Genomic DNA, 23,719 nt, shown 5'->3' on the forward strand with positions numbered 1-23,719 from the left:
TGTTGGTAGACCTTGTGAACACGTTGGCCGATGGATGTTGGTACACTTGCTTATACTGGTGGCCAACATGTCTTTTATCATTACAAACCCAAGTTAATTGTTATAAATACAGTATAACATGAAAAGCTTATAACTTTGGTCCTTTGGTTTGCGTGACATCTTTGGCCAAGTATTTTAATTGTTATTTATTCTTTATTACAAACTTTTGTTTTTTTTAAATTTGGCATATCTTTGGCTTAATTTTATTCAATACTAATACCATCTTTGGCATAGAATGAAATATTACAATGGTTGAAATAAAAATGTTTTGATATTGCGGTGTCTTTTGATAGAAGTATGAAAATATTATTAGCTACTAGGTATATAAACTGACCCTAATTTTCCTATGTTTATTACATAAACAAGATTATGTGTATCGTAACACTAATTAATACTAACATAACAATTCTCCTTGAATCACTTGTCTCACTTGGTACCAGAAGAATGCAATCTCGTCGGTTGGTAACTTACGATCCATCTATTTTATGACAGTTCTTAATATATAATCAAAACTCTAGGCTATTGACATCGATATAACAACGTCTATAAGAGAATGTGACTTGAATATTATAATTGATATAATTAACCATGCTACCTGCGACTAATAATCGTAATATGAAAACCTACGAAGCAGAATCACGAAAGGAAATTGTACATTATATACCATTATCACAAGGACTACATAAATCGTGAAAAAGCATAAAATCCTTTCGACAATGCACTATTATTATTTTAACTGCTCATCGAAAGCATAAATATCAGCGAGCTTGCACTTCATACTTTAACAACATGCTCATAAACCTAAAACCTATTTTATTGGCGATATGAAAAAGGATATGTATAGATACATATGGGTTTACAAAACCAATGACGTTGGACTTAGATAGGAGAACATGATATGTAAATAAATCTCAACCCTAACCCTCTTCCGTTTAACGCCATTCACGTAGTTGTGGCAAAAGTTTGGCACCATCGTTAGTCTCAATCTTCAAATGAGAATACTATCTACTCTTAACAAAATATAAAAACAATAGAGTACAATATATTAAAATATACCTACGCTCTTTGTACAAAATATGACGAAAGTTAGATACTTTATAGAAGATACGTCTAAATATACATAAGGTTTTAGGTAACTTGACTCAAATTATTTGGATTTAGGTTGTCGCGAGTTTACTTGGTGGTGTGGCGGGTCCACTGCGAGCGCAGGGCCGTCATCATCTCGCTGCGGTTGGGCACTTTCTCGCTGGTGGTGCGTGTGATGGGCGCGGCGGGCGCCAGCAGCGTGCCAGCCCTGGCCGCCTCCTGGCCAGGCACTCGCAATGTGTGTCCGGAAGCTCCTTGAGCTTCCTCAGCCTTTGCCTCTACAACATCTGAGGTACTCTCAGATGGGCTCACCGGTACTATCAACCGTACGCGACCGTCCTCTCCGGTGGCGGTCAGAGTGCCGTTGTGCGAAAGTGGCATAATGAACGGGGCTCCTTCGTCAGAGCTGGAGCCATCGGGGCTGGAATCTTTTGAAGTAGTCGGCTGACTGTTGCTGTAGAGCGAGTTCTCAGATTGGCCGACGCTCATGGCCTGGGCCAAATCTCCGAAATCATCGGTGGAGCTGCACATATCCTTGTAAACCTTGTGGTTCAGCAAGCTCGCCAGGTCAGAGTTGCTGTAGTGGTTGGTGAGCGGCGGAATAGTTGGAAAAGCATTGCAATTCTGGAAGAATTGCTGGTTGTAGTTAATGTTGCTTGACTTTTGCTCGTTGCCATTGCTGTTGCTGTTGCCATTTGGGAAACCACCCATATTTTGGAATTTGGTAATCAAGTAGTTTTGGATCTGATCATTAGACATGCCGCCGAAGCACGGGGCAGAGCTTGCCTCCTTGGCTGTCTCTTGTACGGGTGAGGTACAGAATGGCGAGAAGGACAAATTATTGTTCTCCACGTTCTTATTGGTTTTGGTGTTCTGGGAGATCAGATTGATGAGTACTTCAGTGTTAGTCGGCGACCGGTTGCCATTGCACATGGGCTTGTTATCTGGTTTGAAGGCTTCGTTGATAGCGCTCTCCGTTTTGGGCTAAATCCAGCGGCATTAACAAAAACCAGAAATGAATTACTGTCCGTTGATAAAGCGTATGAGCAAAATTAATATGCAGCAATTAAAGAAAATAACGAACTCAAATAAAAGCTGACGAGTATTTTAAAAGCTGTTACGATTAAAATGCTAACGTATAATGATGCGGTAATACTCACAAAATAAAACATCGACTGGCTACAGTGCATGCGACAAATCCGAACAACGGGAAGCTAACAATCGTAGATCCTTTGGATGTTCGAGTAATGCTGAATGCGTGATGAGTTCAAACATATTTGTAAATCTACGGTTACACAGGGAAATAAGATCGTAGTGTCGGAGGGGATAGGGTAGCGACAGGGACAAATGGTACGTCAATCTATAGAGATTAGTGGCTGAGAGCGACATTGATCCTCACATTCGCTATTTGTCACACCAAAACACGACAGCCTGATTTTATCTACAAATTACACGTTATATGGGAATGTTAATGCTTAGTGACAATTCAGTAGATCAGAATTTTGATATAAAATTCCTTTGGTTCCTAAACAAATTGTATTATATTATTATCATAAACTTGCGCCGGTAATAGTCTTCCATTATTTTAACGCTAATTGAAATGTCCGAAATAAACCTATATCTATACTTTAAAAGGTTTACAATTACATAGATAATTTCCTGATTCTGTCAAAATACATTGATTACTAACTGAATGAGGCATCATACTTCAGCTAACAGCCCCCAATAGACCCCAGAGTAGTCTGTTGGTCCCAATAGAGGTAATAACTTGTACGTTTATTTTCAAGTCTATATATTTACATTTACATTATCTGTTCAGATTATAGGAGGAAGTAACGAATTGCAGGCTAAAAAGTATGAGTTAAAGTCTAAAAAATAATAATAGTGGAAACAAAAGAGTACGCTTGTCAAACGGGAACACAGCCACATAAACTTGTTGATTTTCACAAACGTTAACGTAAACGTAAAAAGGTTTTTCATAAAGCTTGGATGAAGGTTAAAACAAAACACGAAACGCACATGCCTTTGTAAAACGCAACGGAACAAAACATTATGCAGCAGTATCAAAAATGTAGTTTAGAAAACGTATGAAGTGCACATTATAACACACAAATTACAGTGAGCGTACACCATGTAAGGCCACAATAAAATAAAGGTAGGTAAAAAACATAATTTCATTATTGAACTTTGTGCAAGTGCAAGCACTAATTACATCTACAACGCTTTGACCTCACAAAATGTTCGTGCACAAAACTGTGTACAAACGTAAACGCAAACCAGTCAAGCCCTGGTTATACATAAAACTAACGTTATTTTCGCTGAACTCAATCTTTAAGCTTTGTTTACTCTGAAACGAACAAATGCTACAATTTGCTTGAATACTTAGCAAGTGCTTTTAACAAATGTGCGTTCACGCTTGACTTGAATTAAATATTTGAATGTGGTATTTTCTGCGTACCTGGGGCAAGAGAGTCAACTGCTGAGCGCTGATTGGCCGAGAGGATCCCCGTTCTCGGTCTTGCAAGTGTGATACTAGAGCAGCAATGTGCTCAAGCAACTCTTTGTTGTGAACCAACAGTTGATGAGTACGAGCCTGAAACATACGTATAATTAAATCACTTTAACAGTTCTGCATACAAAGAAACAAAACAATAGTTTTTAATTGTAACTAAATGTAAACGGAAAGTAATTATAAACAAGTCTCTATTGAATTTCTAAATTAATTTGCGCTCGACCGTTTCGATTTCAATAAAACTTCGCGACCTCCTGTCTAAAACGTAATCTCGCCGTCGATGACAAAGTTAAAACGTTATTAACTTTTCACTCGTGCATACATACCGCGTTGAACTTTTACGTCGTTTTAATTTCGCTTGCACGTCCTGCTACAGTGTTATTTTATCGAGTTGGATTTAAATTCTAAATTTGTAGCCCTACAAAAGTGCTGTCCGATTTATTGGGGTTGTCCCATTTGTTAATGGGGATACCCCTATAAATTGTCCTGTATTGTCCCGTACTGTTCGAGCATTTTATTGAACTTTCAGTTTTGGAAGTCCTATCTACATTCATTTGTTCTTTTTAGCGAGCGCATTTAAAAATAAAAGTACTATTGAGAACGTGAGATAACTTTTGTATACAAACTCCTTTCTTAAAACATATTTACATCAATCTAGGTGATGAGATGTTTACAATTACATTTTATGTTCTTGTTTGTCTGACGAAAAATATAAATTCCTGTCAGATCATTATCATTCCATGCAAATTGTATCTATCACTTTACCAAATCGGTTTTGTAAGCGGTGAAAATAGTGTACGGGCAATACATTGTAATATCAATACGATATCGCTGGCGAACATGTTTTGGAATGAAATCAAATATTGCAAATTACATTTAACTGTAGAGGGATCTACTGATATCAGGCTTCCAATAATTGTACTGGTCAGTAACATTTTATATTTTGTATTTATTGCCTACCTATAATGAAACACTAAAGCTTGAGCAAAAACAAAGACAGTTTAACAAAAAAATGACATCAGACAATTACAATTAGGTATGATACTTAATGATTCAATAGCCATCGTGGTAAAGGACCTACCTGCAATAAATAATAAATATCTGTTCACAGAACTTGTTGAATATACTCTAAGATCAAAGTTAGCACGCACCTGCGCCTCGCAACGTGCGGCCTGCTCGGCGGCCAGCTGATCACGTAGCAGTAACAGCTGCGCGACCGCGGCGCGAGTCTGTTGCGCCTGTTGCTCCAGACGTTCTCGCAACAGTTGCAGCTGGTGTTGCGAGCTTAGCGGCGTCGCATCGCTCGCTTCCTCGCCACCCGTGGCCAAATCCACTTTGGTCACACATTCTGGCAGATCGGGAAGTTGGATAGTCGGTGCCACTGGAGGACGCTGAAAATAAGACAACTTTTCAGTCCGTTGTATTTGTTAAACAATTGTCGCTCCGAAGAATTTACGTCTGTTGTTGCAAAGGGTTTTTACAAATTACCAAATAACGTGCACAAAGTAAAGGAAACCGCAGAACTCCTAAGGACCGCACCAATTGTAGTCCAATGTGAGGATCGAAACCTAAGCACGTCGCACTGTGGTTATTGGTATGTTGAACGAAGCAAAGTCAAAGTAATACCGCCTAGGTTGCTGAATGCTTGTAAATCTTTATGAAGATAGACTGTCTCACCATGGTATACTACCTATGTGTAGATTGATTGACCTTTCGAATCAAATTAATTTGAGAGAGGTGAGCACATTTTGTCATTCACGTCGGTTTTATACACAACTAGTTCGTGTAATTACAAATTTATTTTGGTTTGTGGTTTCCTTTATAACTGCAATTAGTCGAACCGTTCCGTGTGTTCACTAGTTCTCGTTTTCAGGTGACATACTATCATTCGACTCTACATTAAAAGTGAAATTGTAATGAGTTTTCTTCAACATCATTTTAAATTACAAGTCCGTTAGCACTTCTTTGTACAAGCATCAAAATCTGGTACTTTTATAACAAAAGACGGTATAAACATTTGTTCTACGGTAAAGCTAAAATAAATTATATTGGATCATTGTTTACGCGTAATCTCATAGATATAATTTGGCGGTGGTTGCTTGATCTTAAAACAGTACGGCAGAAGTAAACAGTTTAAAAGAAAACGAATATAAAAAGAACCAGCGTCCGGAATGACGGAGTGGTAAAGGGTTTCGGTAATCAATGTAAAAAGGTCATAGATTCAATATCCACTTGAAGAAAATGGCTGTAATTTGCATGTGTATGTTGTGGTATTCTGGTAAACGAAAAGGTTTCTATCAGAAAGTGAAGAACATGGACTATACCATAGTAGGTATACAAAATTCGAGGTGATAATCAGATTGATGTAACAAAAGCATGAAATGGGTAAATATAATAAATCATTATCAAAAAAGTTATTTATGATATCTAGATACACATAAGATCGAATAGATGGAGATTGATCAAGAGAAAAGCTCTGATAAAGCGCGAAAAACTTTTGATTTTTATGACTGTTCCATTATTTTAAATAGATATAAAAAATGGCTATTCTATTCGGAAAGGACGAAAAAGGATCTAGTGTTTTAATTACACTGAAACTAAGATTTTTCTCATTCCCTGACCTCCGGATTTAAATTAAACGAAAACAAGAAACGAGAGAATTTTGAAGTGTTTATTTAATGGGGTTAAATTATTATTAAATCCTGACCTTTTAATTAAGATTGGACCATTGTTCAGTTCTGTACAGAGTAGGTGAAAGTTCAAATTACTCGTAGAATGTAAACAAAAAGTTTTTAAATTAACATTAGTGTGTATTGACTCTATTTATATTTTTCAGTGACTTATCCTTGCGTCTGAGAAACAACACCGCTTATGTCCAGAGTTAATCTTGCTTACCCTACATTGACTATTGATTGAAGTAATGAGACAAAGACACCAATTTCTATAACAACGGAAAACTTTTGAAACAAAATATGACGATATTACAAACAAACAAACAATCAATTCATTAAAACGCGAGAAATATCGCAATTTTTTTCGAACTTTATCAAAGGCAAGTTTATAACGACATTCCCATATAATATTTACGGAAATTTTGGAATAAAATATTTTGTTTGAATGTATACGAATTATTGTAGATGCCTAATTGGCACAATTCCAGTTCTACGAATAACCGCACAATGCCTACACAATAGTAGTAAAAAGTCATCATACGAAGATACCAGACAAATATGTTTTATGGGAAACCTTGCTGAAACAAAAGATTTTTATTTAAATAAAAACGACGTTGGATATTTTTGTTCGAGTTCCGCAATCACTCAATAATTTACTAACGTTTACCATTTACTATTTTTATGTACACTCGATTATCTTTTAAATTCAACTCATTCAGTGTTTTATCAAATCAAATTTTATCTTCGCTACACGGATAGCTGAGTAGTATAGGAGACCACATCAAACCTAATGTGGCCAAAATGTCGTGGTCCACTAATGCTTGTTCGGAGTGTTATTTCCACGCAACCTCAAAGATTCCTGTTATCATCCAAATCTTACCTTCATTAGACGGCAAGAAACAATATGCAATAAGATTAAAATATTCTATTTTAAAAATCTTAACCGTTTTGGTTAAAGTAGTATCAATTGGATAGTAATATCAAGCCTCGGTTGGAAGGTCAATAGCAATGCAGAGCTCAGAGCTGTCGTTTGTATCAAAGAAAGCTGGCTTTTGCAAATAAGGGGCGTGACTGGGGTGCTAAGGGTTTGTAATACAACTCGTCCCACAGCATCTAATAGCGAGATGCTATAGACATTCGGAATTCTTTTTCGAAGTCGTGACGTCCTCCCTCAATGTGTCGCGATTTTAAACTTAGCGTCGTTACGCGAGATCTTTGCATAATGACTTCTTGTGAGATTCAAAAAGCACTTCCAAACTTAGTGCTTAGTTTTGTTGTAAACTTCCGACGGGTAACCTTATGTGGTCTCGCATGGGGCTTAAGTAGACGGTTCTGAGGCAAAGTGGCTCTTTAGTGTAATGTAAACGATACCGTTTATTTAAGACGTGGGGTGGTTAGTAATTGGGTCCTTAGTGGCTAATGTTTGTCCATGCCAGACCTTCACACTTAAGGTTCTGTATCAACAAATGACCAATTTTCTTTTAATGTTCCTATTTTTGTTCAGAATATGTAAATTAAATAGCATTTTCATTTATTTCAAAAAGATATAAAAAAAAAAACTGTCATATTAACCTGTTTACAAGAAATTACATCATAAATTATCCTATTACGTCAGATGTTGTAATGTACGACATTGTCACCCCACTGTGCAGGTAATAAATATGATCGACTTTCGCGTCGAACACAAATAAATCGGCCACGAAATTCGTTTTACGACGTGATATAATAAAGAAAAGTAAATTTAAAGGTGCTCATACTGCAAATATATAGAAATTTACTGACGCAATTTATTGCAAGACAACAATTTTAGAATATAATTCAGGAATTCGCGTCACTAGAGCGGCAAGTGTAAGCTAAAAGCCACAATAGTTGAAGTTGGATCCAAGACACTCGCGTTCCGATGATATTATTATTGGTTTGATTTACTAACGCTTCTTGGATTCGATGTGGGAGAGCGATTATCGTGAGTAGTCGCTACTATTTCCAGTGTGGATAATAATGTATCTATTTTCAACAGGTTTGTTAAAATAATGTTGATCAGTTTATAAAGGTCAAATATTTCATTCATAAGAGTGGTGGTGTGGCAGCAAATAGAATCGGCTGTGTTCTTATAGCAAGGAAGTTGCTTCTTTTGTTCGTTATGTGAATAAGTCCGCGACTCTCGAGCCGGTCTTAACAACTTTTAATTGATGCAGAACTTGTTAGTTGTTATCCTAGAGAATGTACGGCGAAAGTAAGTAACATAAACTGTAGGAACGCCATCTTAGTTATGAATAAACTTGTTTTCATCTGTGTTTCATAATTACAAAATAACTAAGAATGTCGGAACTTGCTGTAGTTAGGTAATTAGTTCTCTTATGTAGGACAAAGTTTATTATAGGTACATTAAAAGTTCTGTTTATTGAATATTAAAACTTTGAGTAGGTTATTAAAATTAGTCAACCATAAAACCTGGTAAATAATACTTGAACGTAAGCCATCTCGTTACTAGATTCGCTGACTGTTTAATTTTAGTAAAAAAGGCAGAACTCCAACGTGAACGAACAAGCTTCACATGCAACCCGATAACAATGAATCCATGTTTTATCTAACGATACGGGTTTAGATATTCAGCTGAATTTTAGCATCGTATTGTTTTTGAATTTCGTTGTGTACCAAACAAAAATAAACGGAATATTTGTGGACCACTGCCTATCAATATACACAGTCAGAACAACATGAAAATATATTATTGACTACTCGTTTTTGCTCGCAGTACCGCTAGCCTGACTGTATATTACCTACTTATTTTGATATTTCTTTGAGGTGAATTCATAAAAGTTTGAGAATGTTGTTGTCGTTTGTTTATTTATGTGTATGCAATAGGTATATGTACTCGTTTTGGGTTTGTCTTGAGCTATCCCCGTCCAAGTTCTTTATTTAAAACTAGATAGCGTTGTTCGCTATCTTTTTTTGGTGAGAGGAAAAGGGTAGCATCTGACTCTTACTGACTAAACGGTAACCGCCATGCAACGTTTCTCAAATATGGTCAGTGCTTGGCAGTCAATAACAATTTATCATGCATTAATTGTTTCCGACTAATGTTGTCATAAATACACAGAAAACATTTTGATGAGAAGTTTTGGAAAACTTTAATCCAAATACCTATGCTTAAATTAAGCTTTTGGGTCCGAACTAGTGTTGCAATCTATTCAGACAAAGTTTTATCAATCAGGTTTACAGCAAGTGTTATTTGCTACGTGTCTTTTAAACGTGTTTATTTCAGAGAATCTCGTAACCGACTGACCGTATTGAGGATTCTATATCGAAACATAATATATATCATGCAAAATGCTCCTCGGTAGACGGGTTACGTTGCACTTCAGTCGATGACAGAACATCTATAAAGATGTTCATAGATATTCTCGGAAGCTAAGACAATGTTTCTGTACCAATTTCAAAGAAAAACAGCTCAAATGCGTATATTGAGTTTTAGATAATAATATAAAGGGGTTCAAACAAAAATGTGGTCACCCCCAAAATGTATGACCTCGTTTTATTTTTAATCGTTTTTGTCTAGTCTAGTTACAACGTTTCATGAGATGAAAACTTGTCTTAGTAAGAAGGTTTCATTTCAACTAAACGACCATAACGACCTTTTTTAAAAAAATTGGTAGGAGTTTCGTTCTGTCTCTCTGAATACTTCATTGTGGATTGTGAGTTTTTAGGTCACGTAAATAAATTCCCAATATCGTATGCCAAAGGCATGTCTTATGCATGTGCAGTATTGGCGGAAACTGAAATGTACTGGTTTTATAATTAATTTTAACTGACACGGTGTCGCCCCAAGGGGTGGTGTGAAATTTTATTTTAATTAAATCCACACCAATCTCTGTATTTCAATATTCCGTAGGTGGCTCTTCTGATAATTATAATTAAATATTTAAATTTCACGTTGTTTTTATTGACATACTTTTTTCGTAGTAATGACACAACGTATGAAAAATGTATGCCCCTCAGGTGGCCGAACATTCTCTCTTTTGTTAATATAAATAATAGTATTATTAAATGGAAAACATTGAAAGCTGAACATTAAAATTAGATTTTTATTAATAACCAAACCCTAGATTTTGGTCGGAAGCCTCAGTAACAAAGTTATTAAGTGCGGTCTAACTTATTTTCGCCTTCAGCCTATCCTGGTTTGACTAAGTATTTAAATCGGAGTTCGTGTTTCAACCAACTTGTTATAGTTCACTAACTTCAGCTGATCTTTATGCAAGTGAATTAATATAAATATTATTAGCACTGTGCTGAACCTGGTAACTTCGGAAGCTGATCCCAACATAGCTTGGGCAAAAGCTGAATAACTGTCACGATTCTCCAAGTTTCAATGTAATATGTTAATAGAAGATAGAACTTTCAGTTATGAACACCATACATATTATACGTCAATTTAGGTATTTCTGTCAAAGTGTAATAATGGTCTAAATAGCAATCGTTGTTTTGCTATATTCATTATTTCAAGGGAATATCCGGTGTAGGGAAAAAACTTCATACAAATTTAAAGTTGGGATTGGACAGCGATCTTTTCATTGGGGACAAAGAAGGTAATAAAGAGGTAATGTTTGTTAGTTTGTGACCTTACTAATGGATAGTGACGTTAGTGTCGACCCAAATAGTACCATCTAACCTAGAAGACAAAGGTCGGGCAGTCCAGATATATTTTATCACGTTTCTCTGTTTTTCTCCTAATTAATTGGAAGAATTTATAAATCTTCGGATACCGAAGTCTGAAGCCTTATAAAATACCAATTCGTAGGCGATTCTCGTAAAGAAACAAAGCAACTTCATTTTAAAATTCCAACAAAGAAAAATCCTAAGATTAGAAGATTTTCTCGGGGGAGTCGCCTTAAAAGTATTACTTGTACATTGTAAGTACCGAAACAAAAAAACTTAAAAGGCGCCTTCGTTTCGATATCTTGCGTGATCCAAGCTTTTTTCTAATAAAATTTCTTTACCCACATCATTATTTTGGAATATGTTGAAATTTACTAAGATGGCCCCGACGGGTTGGGCAGAGTACAAAATTACAAGCTTTACCTTTTTGTCTTATTCCCCGAAACTAAATTTTCTTTCTGAATAAATTTGTATTTTCACAAAAAAAGAGCAACCGAAACCGTACCTTTTTATATTTCGTTAATCCGATACAACAGATGAAATGCTTGTTAGCTTGCTTAAGCCTATTATACGAAAAACGTTTTATCATACAATGTTATTATTTTTCATGTTTTTTGGAGATATATTTTTGCGGTGGAAATTGCGTTGGTTATTATGTTTTGATCTTAATTCTTTTAAGGGATCTAAATGAGAACTTTGTTTGGTAAAAATATAAAAATTATAGAGATAAAATCTGCTAGAGTTGATGTGGTCATCTTTAGTAATAACGAATTGGTAACAAACAAGAGAAAAACATTTTATGTTTGTAGACCCCGACTTGTGTAACAGATCAAAAATAATGTGCGTGACGTTTCGTGGGTTCGATCCCCGCTTAGGACATCATTTTTCTGAGTCTGTAATTGCGCTCGTAACTGAATATTTGTGAAACCCCTCGTTAGACAAAATACTAATAAAAAAATGAAATACGCACCTGCGTCGATCGTTTGCCTTCCTTCCTCGGCGGAGGCGGCAGCAGGTCCAAGTGCTTAGGTCTCTCCTCGCGACTGGCCGTGGGTACATGCTCCACAACTACCTTGGTAGTAGACGCAGCTGCCTCGGACGCCCCGGACACACCGGAGGCACCGCAATCAGAAGCTGCTTCTGTTGAATAGACACGGCTCTCACATCATATCTCTTCCAGGAAATGAATCCTATTATCAACAGCCAGCGATGCATGAACGCACATAATTGAATAATAACAACAAACGGCAGACGGAATATACGAAATATTATTTCGTTAGTGCTAACGTTTATTAGACCATATGAAGTGATTTATTAAACGCTGCGTTTACTGGAAGATGAATTCTCTCTAAAATTTTCAGTCAACATTCTTTTCTTGGCAACTGCAGCGTGTTGCGACGCACCAAGTCGTAATGTATGCGTGTATGTATGTATATATTATGTACAACCTGTTAGCATGCAACATAAATGACGAAAAAGAAAAAAAAACCTGCGAAACGAATATTTACGACGGCAGCGTGAAACATAAACTTATTTGAAACCGATTGACGTGACGGTTTACTACGGTATATTTAAGACAAATTCACACGATGAAGTTGTTAAGAAAGTAGTGTGCAATAAAACACTGTACGGAGAACTTTGTTTAATTAAAGAACGAATAAAGTTTACGGCGGTTTGGAAGGGTCATCAACTCAAGCGCAATGTGTACGCACCGTCAGCGAACCAAAATCAAAGAAGACTGAATTATGCAAATGAAGGTAAACGCAATAAAATTATGACGTCGCTCGTTAAACTAGCTGTTACCTACACGTTACGTCGGATGTCATAAACCGATACATAAAAGCTAATTATAGGCCACCCAAACAAACGGTAAAAATGAATACAATATAACGTGCAGTAATCTGACTTGTAGGTGGGGAAGATAAAACCACGGCCGAAAAGAAAAATGAGTACCTAGGTACGTGAATCGGCATAGAATCTAACTAAAACAAATGCCAACATGTGTCCTACCCGAGAATTTAAATTTATATTCAGTTACTTTTAAGACCGGGTGACACACAATAGTGACGTACATTTATGTATACAAAATAATGTGTAATAACTGGCCGCCCACTGCAATATAAAATATTAACATCAAATGATGCCTAGTTGGCACAAGGTGGCCCGTTTTTACGACTTTCCGCTATATGACCAACTCTTGTGTGGCGTGGCAATTGAAACGTTACTACAAGCACACTTTATTTGAAGTCCCTAGAACATACGTATGTGTGTAAAACAGTTTGATCTTGTATAGGAACTTGTAGTTCACTGTGCTTCATCAAAGATGTGACACTAGGAAGTGATGTGCGGTGGGCGTGTTTGGACTTCTCCTGAAGTGATGACGAAGTTCAAAGAGAACTTATTAATATGAAACCTACGCAAAAAAGTTCGAGACAATAACTGTTTCGGACAAAATTGATTGATTACGTCAGAAGTTCATTAAAAGTTAAAAAGGGGTCGAAGCAACTAACAGCTGGCAATTGTTTCCTTTTTTAGGGTGGAATTAATAATTAATCTCAGGCCTTTTTGATTTGAAACTGTAGTCCTGTGAATAGAGTCATGAGACTCTACAAATATCTACGAGTTTATAGAAAAAATAGACGACTTTGCTTAAAAACGAACTAGTACCTTGATTACGAAAGCATTCATTTATCGTCCAGTAATTTATTATATAATTTACTGTTTAATATGAAAGTATATTTAGTCTGTCGTTTTATAATTCTTATAAATTACGCAAAGCCACATAAACATTCTTGACGCGCAATTTATTTAAGTGACACATTATATTTTATTCGCCGTGCAAAAAAAATGTGAACATAGATGAAATCGCTATCGGGCGATGTAAAATTAACTCGCTGGAATTAAACTCGCGGGGCAGAAGATAAATGGAAAAACAATCTGTCGCGAGTGGTAGGTCGAAACATATCACAAAAGTACTTAGGAATAAAAGTTGACAGTTACAATTTTAATATAAAATAATAATCTAGATTTCTGATGAAAAGGGGTCATCGACACATACAGCATCTATTAAAAAGTAACGTAACTAAAATGATGGGGTTATTACAATGGTGTTTTTAGCGTTTGATGTTGTTGACGTCATTCGTTAGCAGCCGGGTGGCCGCGAGATCAGACAATTGAATGCACGTCACGTAGAACAAACGCTTGTGTACCAAAATGTAGCTTGTGTTCAAACACACATGAATCGTAAGGAGGTACAGGAGTGTCTTGTGATCCCTTTTTGGGTTCTATCAAACCTTTGGAAGCGGCGGTGTCGCTGCAACTGGGCACGGGCTGGTCTGGCGCGGACGATGTCGACGGCGCGGGTTGGTCTGGGCCGTTGCTCTGCATCTTATGGCACACCTCGAATGCTTGGCCCACGGTGCGCACAATCCTCATCGCCTGGCTCTGCCAACAGTATCAAGGTATGCTGAATAGCTCGAAAAAACTTATTAAACTTTTCAATAAAAGTTTTACCAAAGTCTGAAAGTATTAGCTTGGTAATACTTTAAATACCTACTGCTTTTAGGAATGAAACAAATTACTAAATCTATTACTTTCTTTATGAGTAGCATTTTACTAAAAAATATAGTTATTCCTCGCATTAAACTGCTGTTCAAGTTATTAATTTTGTTTGGTATGACTAATTTATATTCATGGTTAAGTGATTATAAATATTAACAGACTCATACTCATTACTCATTTAAAAACAAAAGTTAACGAATGGAACTTGTATAATGTTTATCTACGAAACGCAAAATATATCATTGTATACAGATGCCATAAAATGTACAAATTTCCTTAAACATTTTCAGTATTCAGATGTCACACGACATCTCCGTGTCATTTCCTGAATAGCGAACCTGACCTGAATTTAATATGAGAGCAAGTTCGTCTTCCACTCACATTAGTGAGTATGAGATGTTAAGTCAAAGACGTACTGCTAGCACTCGTCAAATATGCAAGTCTTAATCAAATATGAAATGTCCAGAGAGATTTGCTCGGACGATCAGCAACGAAACTGCAAAATCTTTTTAAAGGTTTATAAATATAGTTAATTAATTATTTAAAAACTGTTTTGAAATACGATGAAGGAAACATTACCTTATCTAATTGTAACTGATATTAATTGCCTCGGGCATTAAGACCACCTTATAAATTTGTAAATTTAAAAAGCATAAGTTAATAAATAAAAATCTGGTTTTCTAATAATAAAAACTGAAATCGTCAACCCCTCTATGAAGGATCGCGGTCATCAATGCTAAAACATCTACTACATGGGAAAGGTCTGTGCCCAGTAGTGGAACTTATCTGGAATTTTCTATTCAGGCGTTTAACTTATTATCTCAATCAAAAATAGTTGAAACTTCTTGTAAATCTAATAGTTCAAATAACTTGCAACGCTGACTGTACTGTACTGAAATCAAACTACAGGATGATTATTTTAAAACGATTAAACCGCCTATCTAATTCGGGGTACGAGTATGTGCCAATGGGATCGATGTGTTTAAGTACTGCTAAACGGTTTCCACTTGAGTGCCAATCAAGTACCGAATAAGCTGTTTATTGAAGTTTATTCTGAATGAACATGTTTACATAAGGCTTGTGTGGGGTGTTATCATAACGATATGTGTAGGAATATATTGTTTTGTCACGTATATAAATAATCTCTTAGAATATACGAATGGTTTTCGCTTAAAAGCTAACGAAGATAAAGTAAGTTAATCATATATCAATTATAAATCGAATGAAACATGATCACAGAATAATAAAATCTGTACAATGATTTTTTTTAAGAATATTTGATGCTTGGTCTATAAAAGTTTGTTTTCAATTTTCGTTTGTTTTTCTGTACGCTATTGTAGTAAGCTTCACTTAAAATTTAGTTTTTGTTTCTTGTCAATTTAACTATTCACGTAGTTTTTTTTTCAAAACTTATATGCAAAATAACCCTGTTCTAAGTCACCCTTCTACGGGAATGAAATCGCTGTCATCGATAGTTTACTATAAGTATAAAATAAGGTAGCATTAACTAACTCAATCGCTGTAAAGTATTGAACTAGCACATTAAGTGTCTCTCCTATAATGTACATTTCAGATATTATATTCTTTTTTAAGGCGATGTAGCATTGCCTATTTTGATATACATACTTTATTCCCATAACACGTTGTTTTATAACATTGTTCCTGAGAAAGCTGAAAATATTCCGATGAGTAATTTTAAATACCACTAAACTTTGTTCTTAGTTATCTCGGTTTGTTTACTACATATTTTTAACAATTAACAGCTAATAATTTTTAGAAACTGATTAGCCATTGACATAATGGAATATAAACAGCTCAACAGTCGGTGTATGGTCAGCATAAACGTCGTTAATAAAGACGGTAACAGTTTAGTCCAAATTGTTGTTTTATTACTAAATTGTCTGTTTAGTTCATTATTTTGGGAAATTTTCTACGTTTGTGTGTAATAGGTTTTTGTTCTGAGAATCAGGCTTTGCAAAATATACGCAATATTAATGTTTGTTATGCTGTCACTACAAACACTAGGATGAATATTTTTAGGAGGGATCTGAGTGTTAAAATATAAAAAAATGTTTCTTGGACCAAATTCCGATTTTGAAACAAAGGGATATAAGTAGTTCGTAATTTGTAACTAAAGCTTTTAATGTTTTATCGAAGCTAAATTAATTATCATTGGTTATTAAGAATACAGTCAATGTAGCTGATTGTTATAATTTATGGCTTAATAGCTGAACTGTACCGATTATTGAAAAAATTACGAATGAAAGTGAAAAGGATATCGGTTAAATTTTACATAAATTTCCTACTTCCACGCAAGCGCAAGCTCGAGCAAAATCTAGTTATTAATACATGGAGGGGCTCCCAGGGAGACAAATTTAGTGTACTTTGGAAGTTTTAGTACAATATTATAACTTGTTTCTCCTAACAGTACTGACATCGAGGCAGATAGAGCAGTTACTGTTGAACCAACTTTGTATTAGTTTAGCAAGTGGTTTAATATAACTAAACAAGTAACACTATCCGCTTTTATAAGTTTTAAATAAATTGTTCAGCTATTTTGATGGTGTAGGTTCAATAGGTTATTTATCTTTGCGTACATATTGAAAAAAAGGCGAGAAGATAGTTTGTTAAAAGGATTCTAACTTTATTATTTATTTTTAAATAGTAATAACTTGAATAATTAACGCTCCTCCCATTTAAGTTTTGCTACTTATGACGATAGTTCAAGTAAAACGTTGATTTAAAAACATAACAGTTCTACTGTAATTGACAAAATGTCTGTACAAGGAGTTCTGTAATCTAGGCTATGGTCATTGTGGAAGCAAAACGCCGCTATAAGTAAAGTATATCCATCTCTTTCGTGTAATGGCATTAGGATTCTTAGTACTGGCACTGCCCTGGCGACCGATGTGGCCCTATGTATCAAACATAACGCCAAACGAAGATATTATTCATAACCCAATCATCCGAGGTAAATGAAAACACAGGTAGGCTGAAAAATTCATATCGCCTTATCTGCCTATTCATATTCATGAGTAAACAATTTTACGACTGCCATAAAAACATAGGGGACAATCAGACGGCGTGGAAACGCGGAAAAATTGAGATCGTCATCAATATTGATTTCATGACTTTTGGAACATTCCGAGCCGGTCAAGGTTTCTGATTATGTAGACCACGATGATTTGAAATTAAATTTCAATTTATGCGTTAACTGTGGTTTATGTTTGTCATAAACAACTAGTTAACTGTAGCATGCTGTGATTATGAAAATTTGGATTTTCAGTTGAAAGGTTTGTAGCTTTTGTTTTTATATTAAGAATCTATGGAATAAAATAGACGACTGTCAATCTTGGTAAATTTCATTGATTGTAGATGGAATGAAAAGATTTAACGACACTTTTGCAAAACGAAATTCAGTAAATATACAAGTGATGGAAGAAAAATGCTCCTCTGTTGCTTAACTTCTCATTTATTTACAAAAGAAAAATGTGTGTAATTTAATATTAACTAACCGATGGTAGAAAGCGTTTATCCTAATTAATTAATAATATTTATAACTTCCAAAGTTACGCTTATTGTGCCTATTAGAGAATATGTCAAACCGCGATATGACAGGCTGTGACACTCTTTGTTTGAATTCAAGAGTGCAGTAATTGACAATACTAATTTAGAAATGTTGATATGATTTTCCCTACTATTATTTAGGCTAAAATCCACTCTGTATTTGAAGTCATTTTATCGAGAGCCAGTTATCTAATTAGAACATCAAATACAGATAAATCCATCGTATTTATTGTATACGCTTGAAATTTGGCGTATCTTAACTAAATGTGGGTACTTATTATACAGACTCACTCGATTAGTAGTGGATGTGTATAATAAGTGTAATGGAGTGGACACTAGACAGAGTTCAGTAGCAGTCCTTGGCCCGCGGCCAGGGATCGACACGATATTACGCGAGTCGTGCATTTCGAGAAAGAGATACGACACCACTATTTGTCAAGCCCCGTGATTCTACATAAATTGACACTAATATGACAAAGTGTACAGAAGAACTAAAAACTTTTCCGTCTCTCATCGGTAATATAATTAATTATCGGAACGTCCAGAACCTTGAACGTGGCTAAATCGCAGAATTATGTCAGAGCCCTTTATATCAACCAGATAAATTTTCCTTTCTGGATAAAGAAAAAATAGGTACATTTGCAAAGATAAATAAATCCATATCGGGAAAGTTTTTCCAGCTATCTCCAATACTCACATAGAAGCTCAGGAAACTTCAGAGGGCCTTAAAGGACGATAGAAAACTAATAATTCAAGTTTCCTAATATCCATAATAAAATAAATAGCCGTTCAAGGCTCGTTTGTGTGAATAATGGCAAAGTTTGACACTGATCGATGATTGAAACGCCCAATATTTGTACGCGGATTACTGATTGATCACTAAAACGGGTATTAGCTACCTGCTTTGAAACATTAAGCTACTTACTTAGTGTGGCGAAGTGATATATTAGATTTCAAATCGAAATGCTTTCACTATAAAATAAAATAAAAATGTTTACAGTTCTAGATTGATAGTGCGTTTATTTAATAGTCCGAACTATTGCAGTCCATTCTCTGACGATAAAATATGTATTATGTTGTTCCGAATTTTATTGCGTATCTATTCTTGTAAATATTGGACGTTAAATATTCAGATTTTTACTTTTATTTTCAGGTATCAATTAAGCGTCGCCAGGTAAAGTCACCCTAAAACCATTTTCGGTAATTTTTAATATAAAGCGAAGGTAGCAGTAACATCTGTTCCAGAAATAAGGCAATTCGTGGTTTTAATTAAAATGTAAATCACCCATCAAACAAGAAAATCGATGTAGTAAAGTAATACAGTTATTGGAAGCGTTCTGCGTTTAGACAGCTGTGCAGTATAATGACGTGGTTGTAAAATTAGAAGAAAAATTAGGACAAAAATTGGTGAGGCCAAGACAATGACCTTTATTTTTATTATTTTAGGCTTCCCGGGAGTATACAAAATACCGTGCGACTGCGGCCTGAGCTACATTGGGGAAACCCGGCGTAATGTAGCAACCAGACTTGGCGAACATATACGCAGCATGAAGAACATGGACACCGACAAGTCAGCAGTGGCAGAACATGTGTGTAATGCGGGGACGGCACACTACATACGTTTCGACAAAGCCTCCGTACTAGCGAAGGAGAAATACTTCGTGCCGCGAAAAGTACGTGAGGCTATAGAAATCAGCCGTCACCCGAATTTCAATAGAGATCGTGGATGGACACTGCCACCAGCGTGGAAACCAGCATTGAATGCTGCGTTATGTCATACGAAGCCAAGCCTGGAAAGCGACGCGGTCAGCATAGTATGCACTGACTCAGCCAGTACGGGAGCACGGACGATGCCAATGACGACAGCAGACCCCCCACCCGCGCCACCGGCGTCGCCGGCCCCACCGCCGCTCACGGCGCGGGCGCGACGCTACGCAGCGAGATGCGCGGCCGCTGACGTCAGTTCGACTCGCGATCCCGCCGCGTCTGCTCATGATTAAGGACTCCGGTTGGGTCCGAAACTAGTCGGGCTACCCCGATAAATACGCGTGAGTAAACCGTTACATCATTTAATAATGAATCAGTCTCACGATAGTTATTATAAAAATGACCTTTATGCCGATCATAATTTTTGGCTACCTCATCGGATTGTACACGTCAGTCGTCTATTTTGGCTGTCGTCGTCACTACGGTGAGGTTAAAGAAATGCGGTTGGTTTTGGATAAAAGCTTTTGTACGTGCCGGTGCCGGCTCGGACGCCGCTCGCTCTCTAGCGCAGTCCTGTGTTTACGACTGCAACCCACGTCTCATAAATTACTACTATTTCTTTTATAAAACTACAGACGATGCAAGGCCGAACTCGGAGTTACTCCAGGTGCCTTTCTTAAGGGCCTTTTACGAATGACGTGTTATGATAACAGACTTCTGTTAAAAGAAAATATTCAAATAAATATTTTATTAATATAATTTATTCGAAAGGCAAATTATTAAATTTAAGAATTACTTTATCAAATCTAGATTTTTCTTAACTTACGGCATATTGCTACGTGAATAAAATAATTTATTTGCCAAAATCCGAAAATTGTGTTGGTTTATTTCAGTAATTTTAATCGAGTAAATTAGGTAATCTTTTATATTTGAATTGCAATATTTTTACACATGATTCTGAAATCTTTTTTAACATTATTTATTAAAGGATCACGTCTTAAATGACCACAACAATTTATTTAAAAGTTGATGTTAAAATTTGCTTTAATAAAACGGTTATTGTTATAATTTAGACCAATGTCCTAGTTTCAGGTATTAGATGAGGCGATGCTCGGGTGTTCTGACCTGACAGTCCGACGGTGACGACATTAATACACGAGGACGGTACAAGTGACTCAGCACCCGAAATGTCCTGAGAAGACACTATCTTGTTAGTAGTTGCTGACTCTACATTAAATAGATGTTATGCGATATAACGAGGAATAAAATAGTGAGTAGTGACTAGTCGAGTTGTCTTTTGTTTTTCAGCCGTTGCGATAGTAAAAGTTTGTCTTTATGTATCTACTTAGATGTTTAAAAAGAAGTTTATAATATTTGTACAGTCACCTTTTGAGTATTCGAAAAGTATTAACCCTCAGTATGCATGCGAATATCGAGTTAAAAATTGGATCCGCAATAAAACTAAAATAATGTTATTATGTTCAATAAAAACAATCGTAAGTTTTCTTATTTGATAATTTATGTTATTGCGGAAAAGTTCGACGAAACTATAAAGCTGAAAAAACTTGGACAGCTGTTTCGTCAGTTTATCGCATATTGTGTTTGTACGTGCATATTATATTACAATCATCGAATGTTAGAACATTGTATGCTTCATTTCACTCCATTAGCACTTGTGTGTTGATTTAGAACGTAAACTAAACGCACCGAGAATTAATGATAGCGAGACTATGTTTTAGTAACTATTCCAGTGCGTAATTCACACGTTGGCGGCGGCAGTTCCAAAATATCTCTCGTACAAACATAATCAGTTTACTAAAGTTTTCTAAATAATAAATGGAGCCGACGACGGAAGTATCGCCCTTGACGTAAGTCCACGCCGCGGGAAAATAATACGCAGATAAATGTCACTGGAGACTTCGATTTATAATAAATCGGCGCTTCCGTGAGCCGGTCCTTGGCCACGGGCGCGGACTATCAAAATAAACATCAAACAGCTCGTGCCACAAACTAAAGTCACTCGCTGCCGCACGATTGTTCCACCTTTTACGCTTTACACGTCTGCGTGTGTTTCTTAGCCATCAACATCAGAGTACCAATTAGCCCAATTGACGTAATTGGTAGCTTCAATTATATTTCCGCAATAAGCTATATTCATCCAGATTTACTATTTTGAACGCGATCTGCCAGCTGATGTATTTATCTTGTATTTAACGGTTAGCATCGTTCATTTAAAATTACAGTGGGAAACTTAACAAACGGATAGTAACGACAATTGCAGCGGAAAATTTCATGTTTTATTAAAATGCGCTTTTAGAAATGTGATTTGTTTTTTATAATGTTTTTTTAAGTGGTGATCCATGATCATGTGATTTGGCTAGTTTTTTGTGATTTGTTTTTATTTAAATTTACCTAAATTGACATACCTCCAAATCTGAGTCCACGCCTTCTAAATTATTCAAAGGCGGGTCAGATCGTAGCGATAGCCGGTTCGGTCGTCTTGACAGACTGTTGACCCCCATTATTTTATGGGAGCGACCTAGCGTTGCACTGCCACCACTGACTATCTCAGGCTCACGAAACGAGAGCTTTTTCCTTGGCCTTTCACTGACATCCTGCATTTGAACATCTTGATTCAGTCTTTCGGAAACAGGAATAACTAGTCGTGATTGAACACACACTTCTTCCGCAGACTCAAACTGTCTGTGCAGTGGTGTTTCTTTAGGAAAACTCCCGACATGGAAGTCTTCTAACTCCTGGTCATATCGTTTATTCGCTCCTACTGATAACGGCCGTGGTCTCATCCCACCCATATTGTAATCACGGGAGTAGCCATCGTCAATTCTACTCCTGTGTTTATTTTTTCGTACTTCGCTGAACTCTGGTTCCGATCGACTGCTTTTTAATCTCTGTTCGTGACTTTTCTTGTCTTTGGTATCCTGTTTTGGTAACTTTGGACGTTGCTGATCATTTTTTGATTTTAGGGCACCACCTAACGAGAAAAGTGTACTTCTGGCTTTTAATAAGACTTCTGTAGGTAAATTCTTCAATGGATGTTCACTTTTCCTCTGTTTACTATGGTCCCTGTGGTTGGACATTGTAACTGATTCACTGTTTATCGGGTCCACATGTATTTCTTTTAATCACGATGCACACACATTTTTTAACATAATGCGCGCGTCCGCACGCTTTGGTACGAAACAACTGAAATGGCGAAGGCATGGTCTGCGCGTGCGTCGCGCGTCGCTCCAAGTACCACAAATAAACATATTCGCGTGTTTCCAAGCGCTTTACTCCTTTGTACGTAGCGATCAGGGAAACTTGTTGATAACAGTTCACATTTTCTTCAAAATTTACATCAAATATTTCTCCTGTAGTTCAAACAGCGCGATAAAAAAAGAAAATCATAAATCATTGCCCTAAATTGTTGAGTGGCGGTTTACGACGTACGGAATGAACCTGATAGGATTTATAAAGACTTTATTTCAGCTCAACTTGTTATTAATAGCTTCTCTATATTATTTTATTACTCTCGAGGTACTTTATAGTTGGCAAATGTTATTCGACGGGGTGTCAATGTAATGTTTGACAAATGGCGTATTGTAGGTGGATGAAGAAAAAGCATTTCTGAAATTCCGGGAAATGTTTAACATCTCATATTTAGGTAATTTAGGCATTTGAACTATAACCCTTTTTTAATTCACCTTTCGATGTCTTTCTGTTAGGAAAAATGTAGTATTTTTCTGAGTACGAGTATTTATTGTGCTAATCCAGTTTAACAAACTTGATATTATACTTTCATAGTCGAAAACAGAGAAGAGAGTTAAAATACTGTTCCTTTTATATAGCTCTGGTTGGCATCGACGGACTTAAAGTACCTCTTATTTAACTAGTCTCAAGTTTACATAAGAAACACGCG

The 23,719-nt window shown here is 36.2% G+C and overlaps 1 protein-coding gene across 4 annotated transcripts in view; it reads right to left on the reverse strand.

Moving 5' to 3' along the window:
- Positions 1-776: 776 nt before the first annotated feature.
- Positions 777-23,719, reverse strand: part of LOC113493936 (carboxyl-terminal PDZ ligand of neuronal nitric oxide synthase protein) — a 130,677-nt gene continuing 107,734 nt past the window's right edge. For 3 of the 4 annotated variants that reach the window (XM_026871974.1, XM_026871973.1, XM_026871972.1), the window contains exons 6-10: positions 14,259-14,409; positions 11,936-12,105; positions 4,789-5,028; positions 3,584-3,718; positions 777-2,109 (exon numbers count right to left, since the gene is read on the reverse strand). In XM_026871974.1, coding sequence (XP_026727775.1) covers positions 1,213-2,109; positions 3,584-3,718; positions 4,789-5,028; positions 11,936-12,105; positions 14,259-14,409 — 1,593 coding nt within the window. In that variant the 3' untranslated portion in view covers positions 777-1,212. Of the gene's footprint in view, positions 2,110-3,583; positions 3,719-4,788; positions 5,029-11,935; positions 12,106-14,258; positions 14,410-22,226; positions 23,539-23,719 lie in introns of those variants that run through there. The other variant, XM_026871971.1, reaches the window with a different exon arrangement.

The sequence above is a fragment of the Trichoplusia ni genome, chromosome 5 (assembly GCF_003590095.1).
Source record: "Trichoplusia ni isolate ovarian cell line Hi5 chromosome 5, tn1, whole genome shotgun sequence".
NCBI classification, from domain to species: domain Eukaryota; kingdom Metazoa; phylum Arthropoda; class Insecta; order Lepidoptera; family Noctuidae; genus Trichoplusia; species Trichoplusia ni.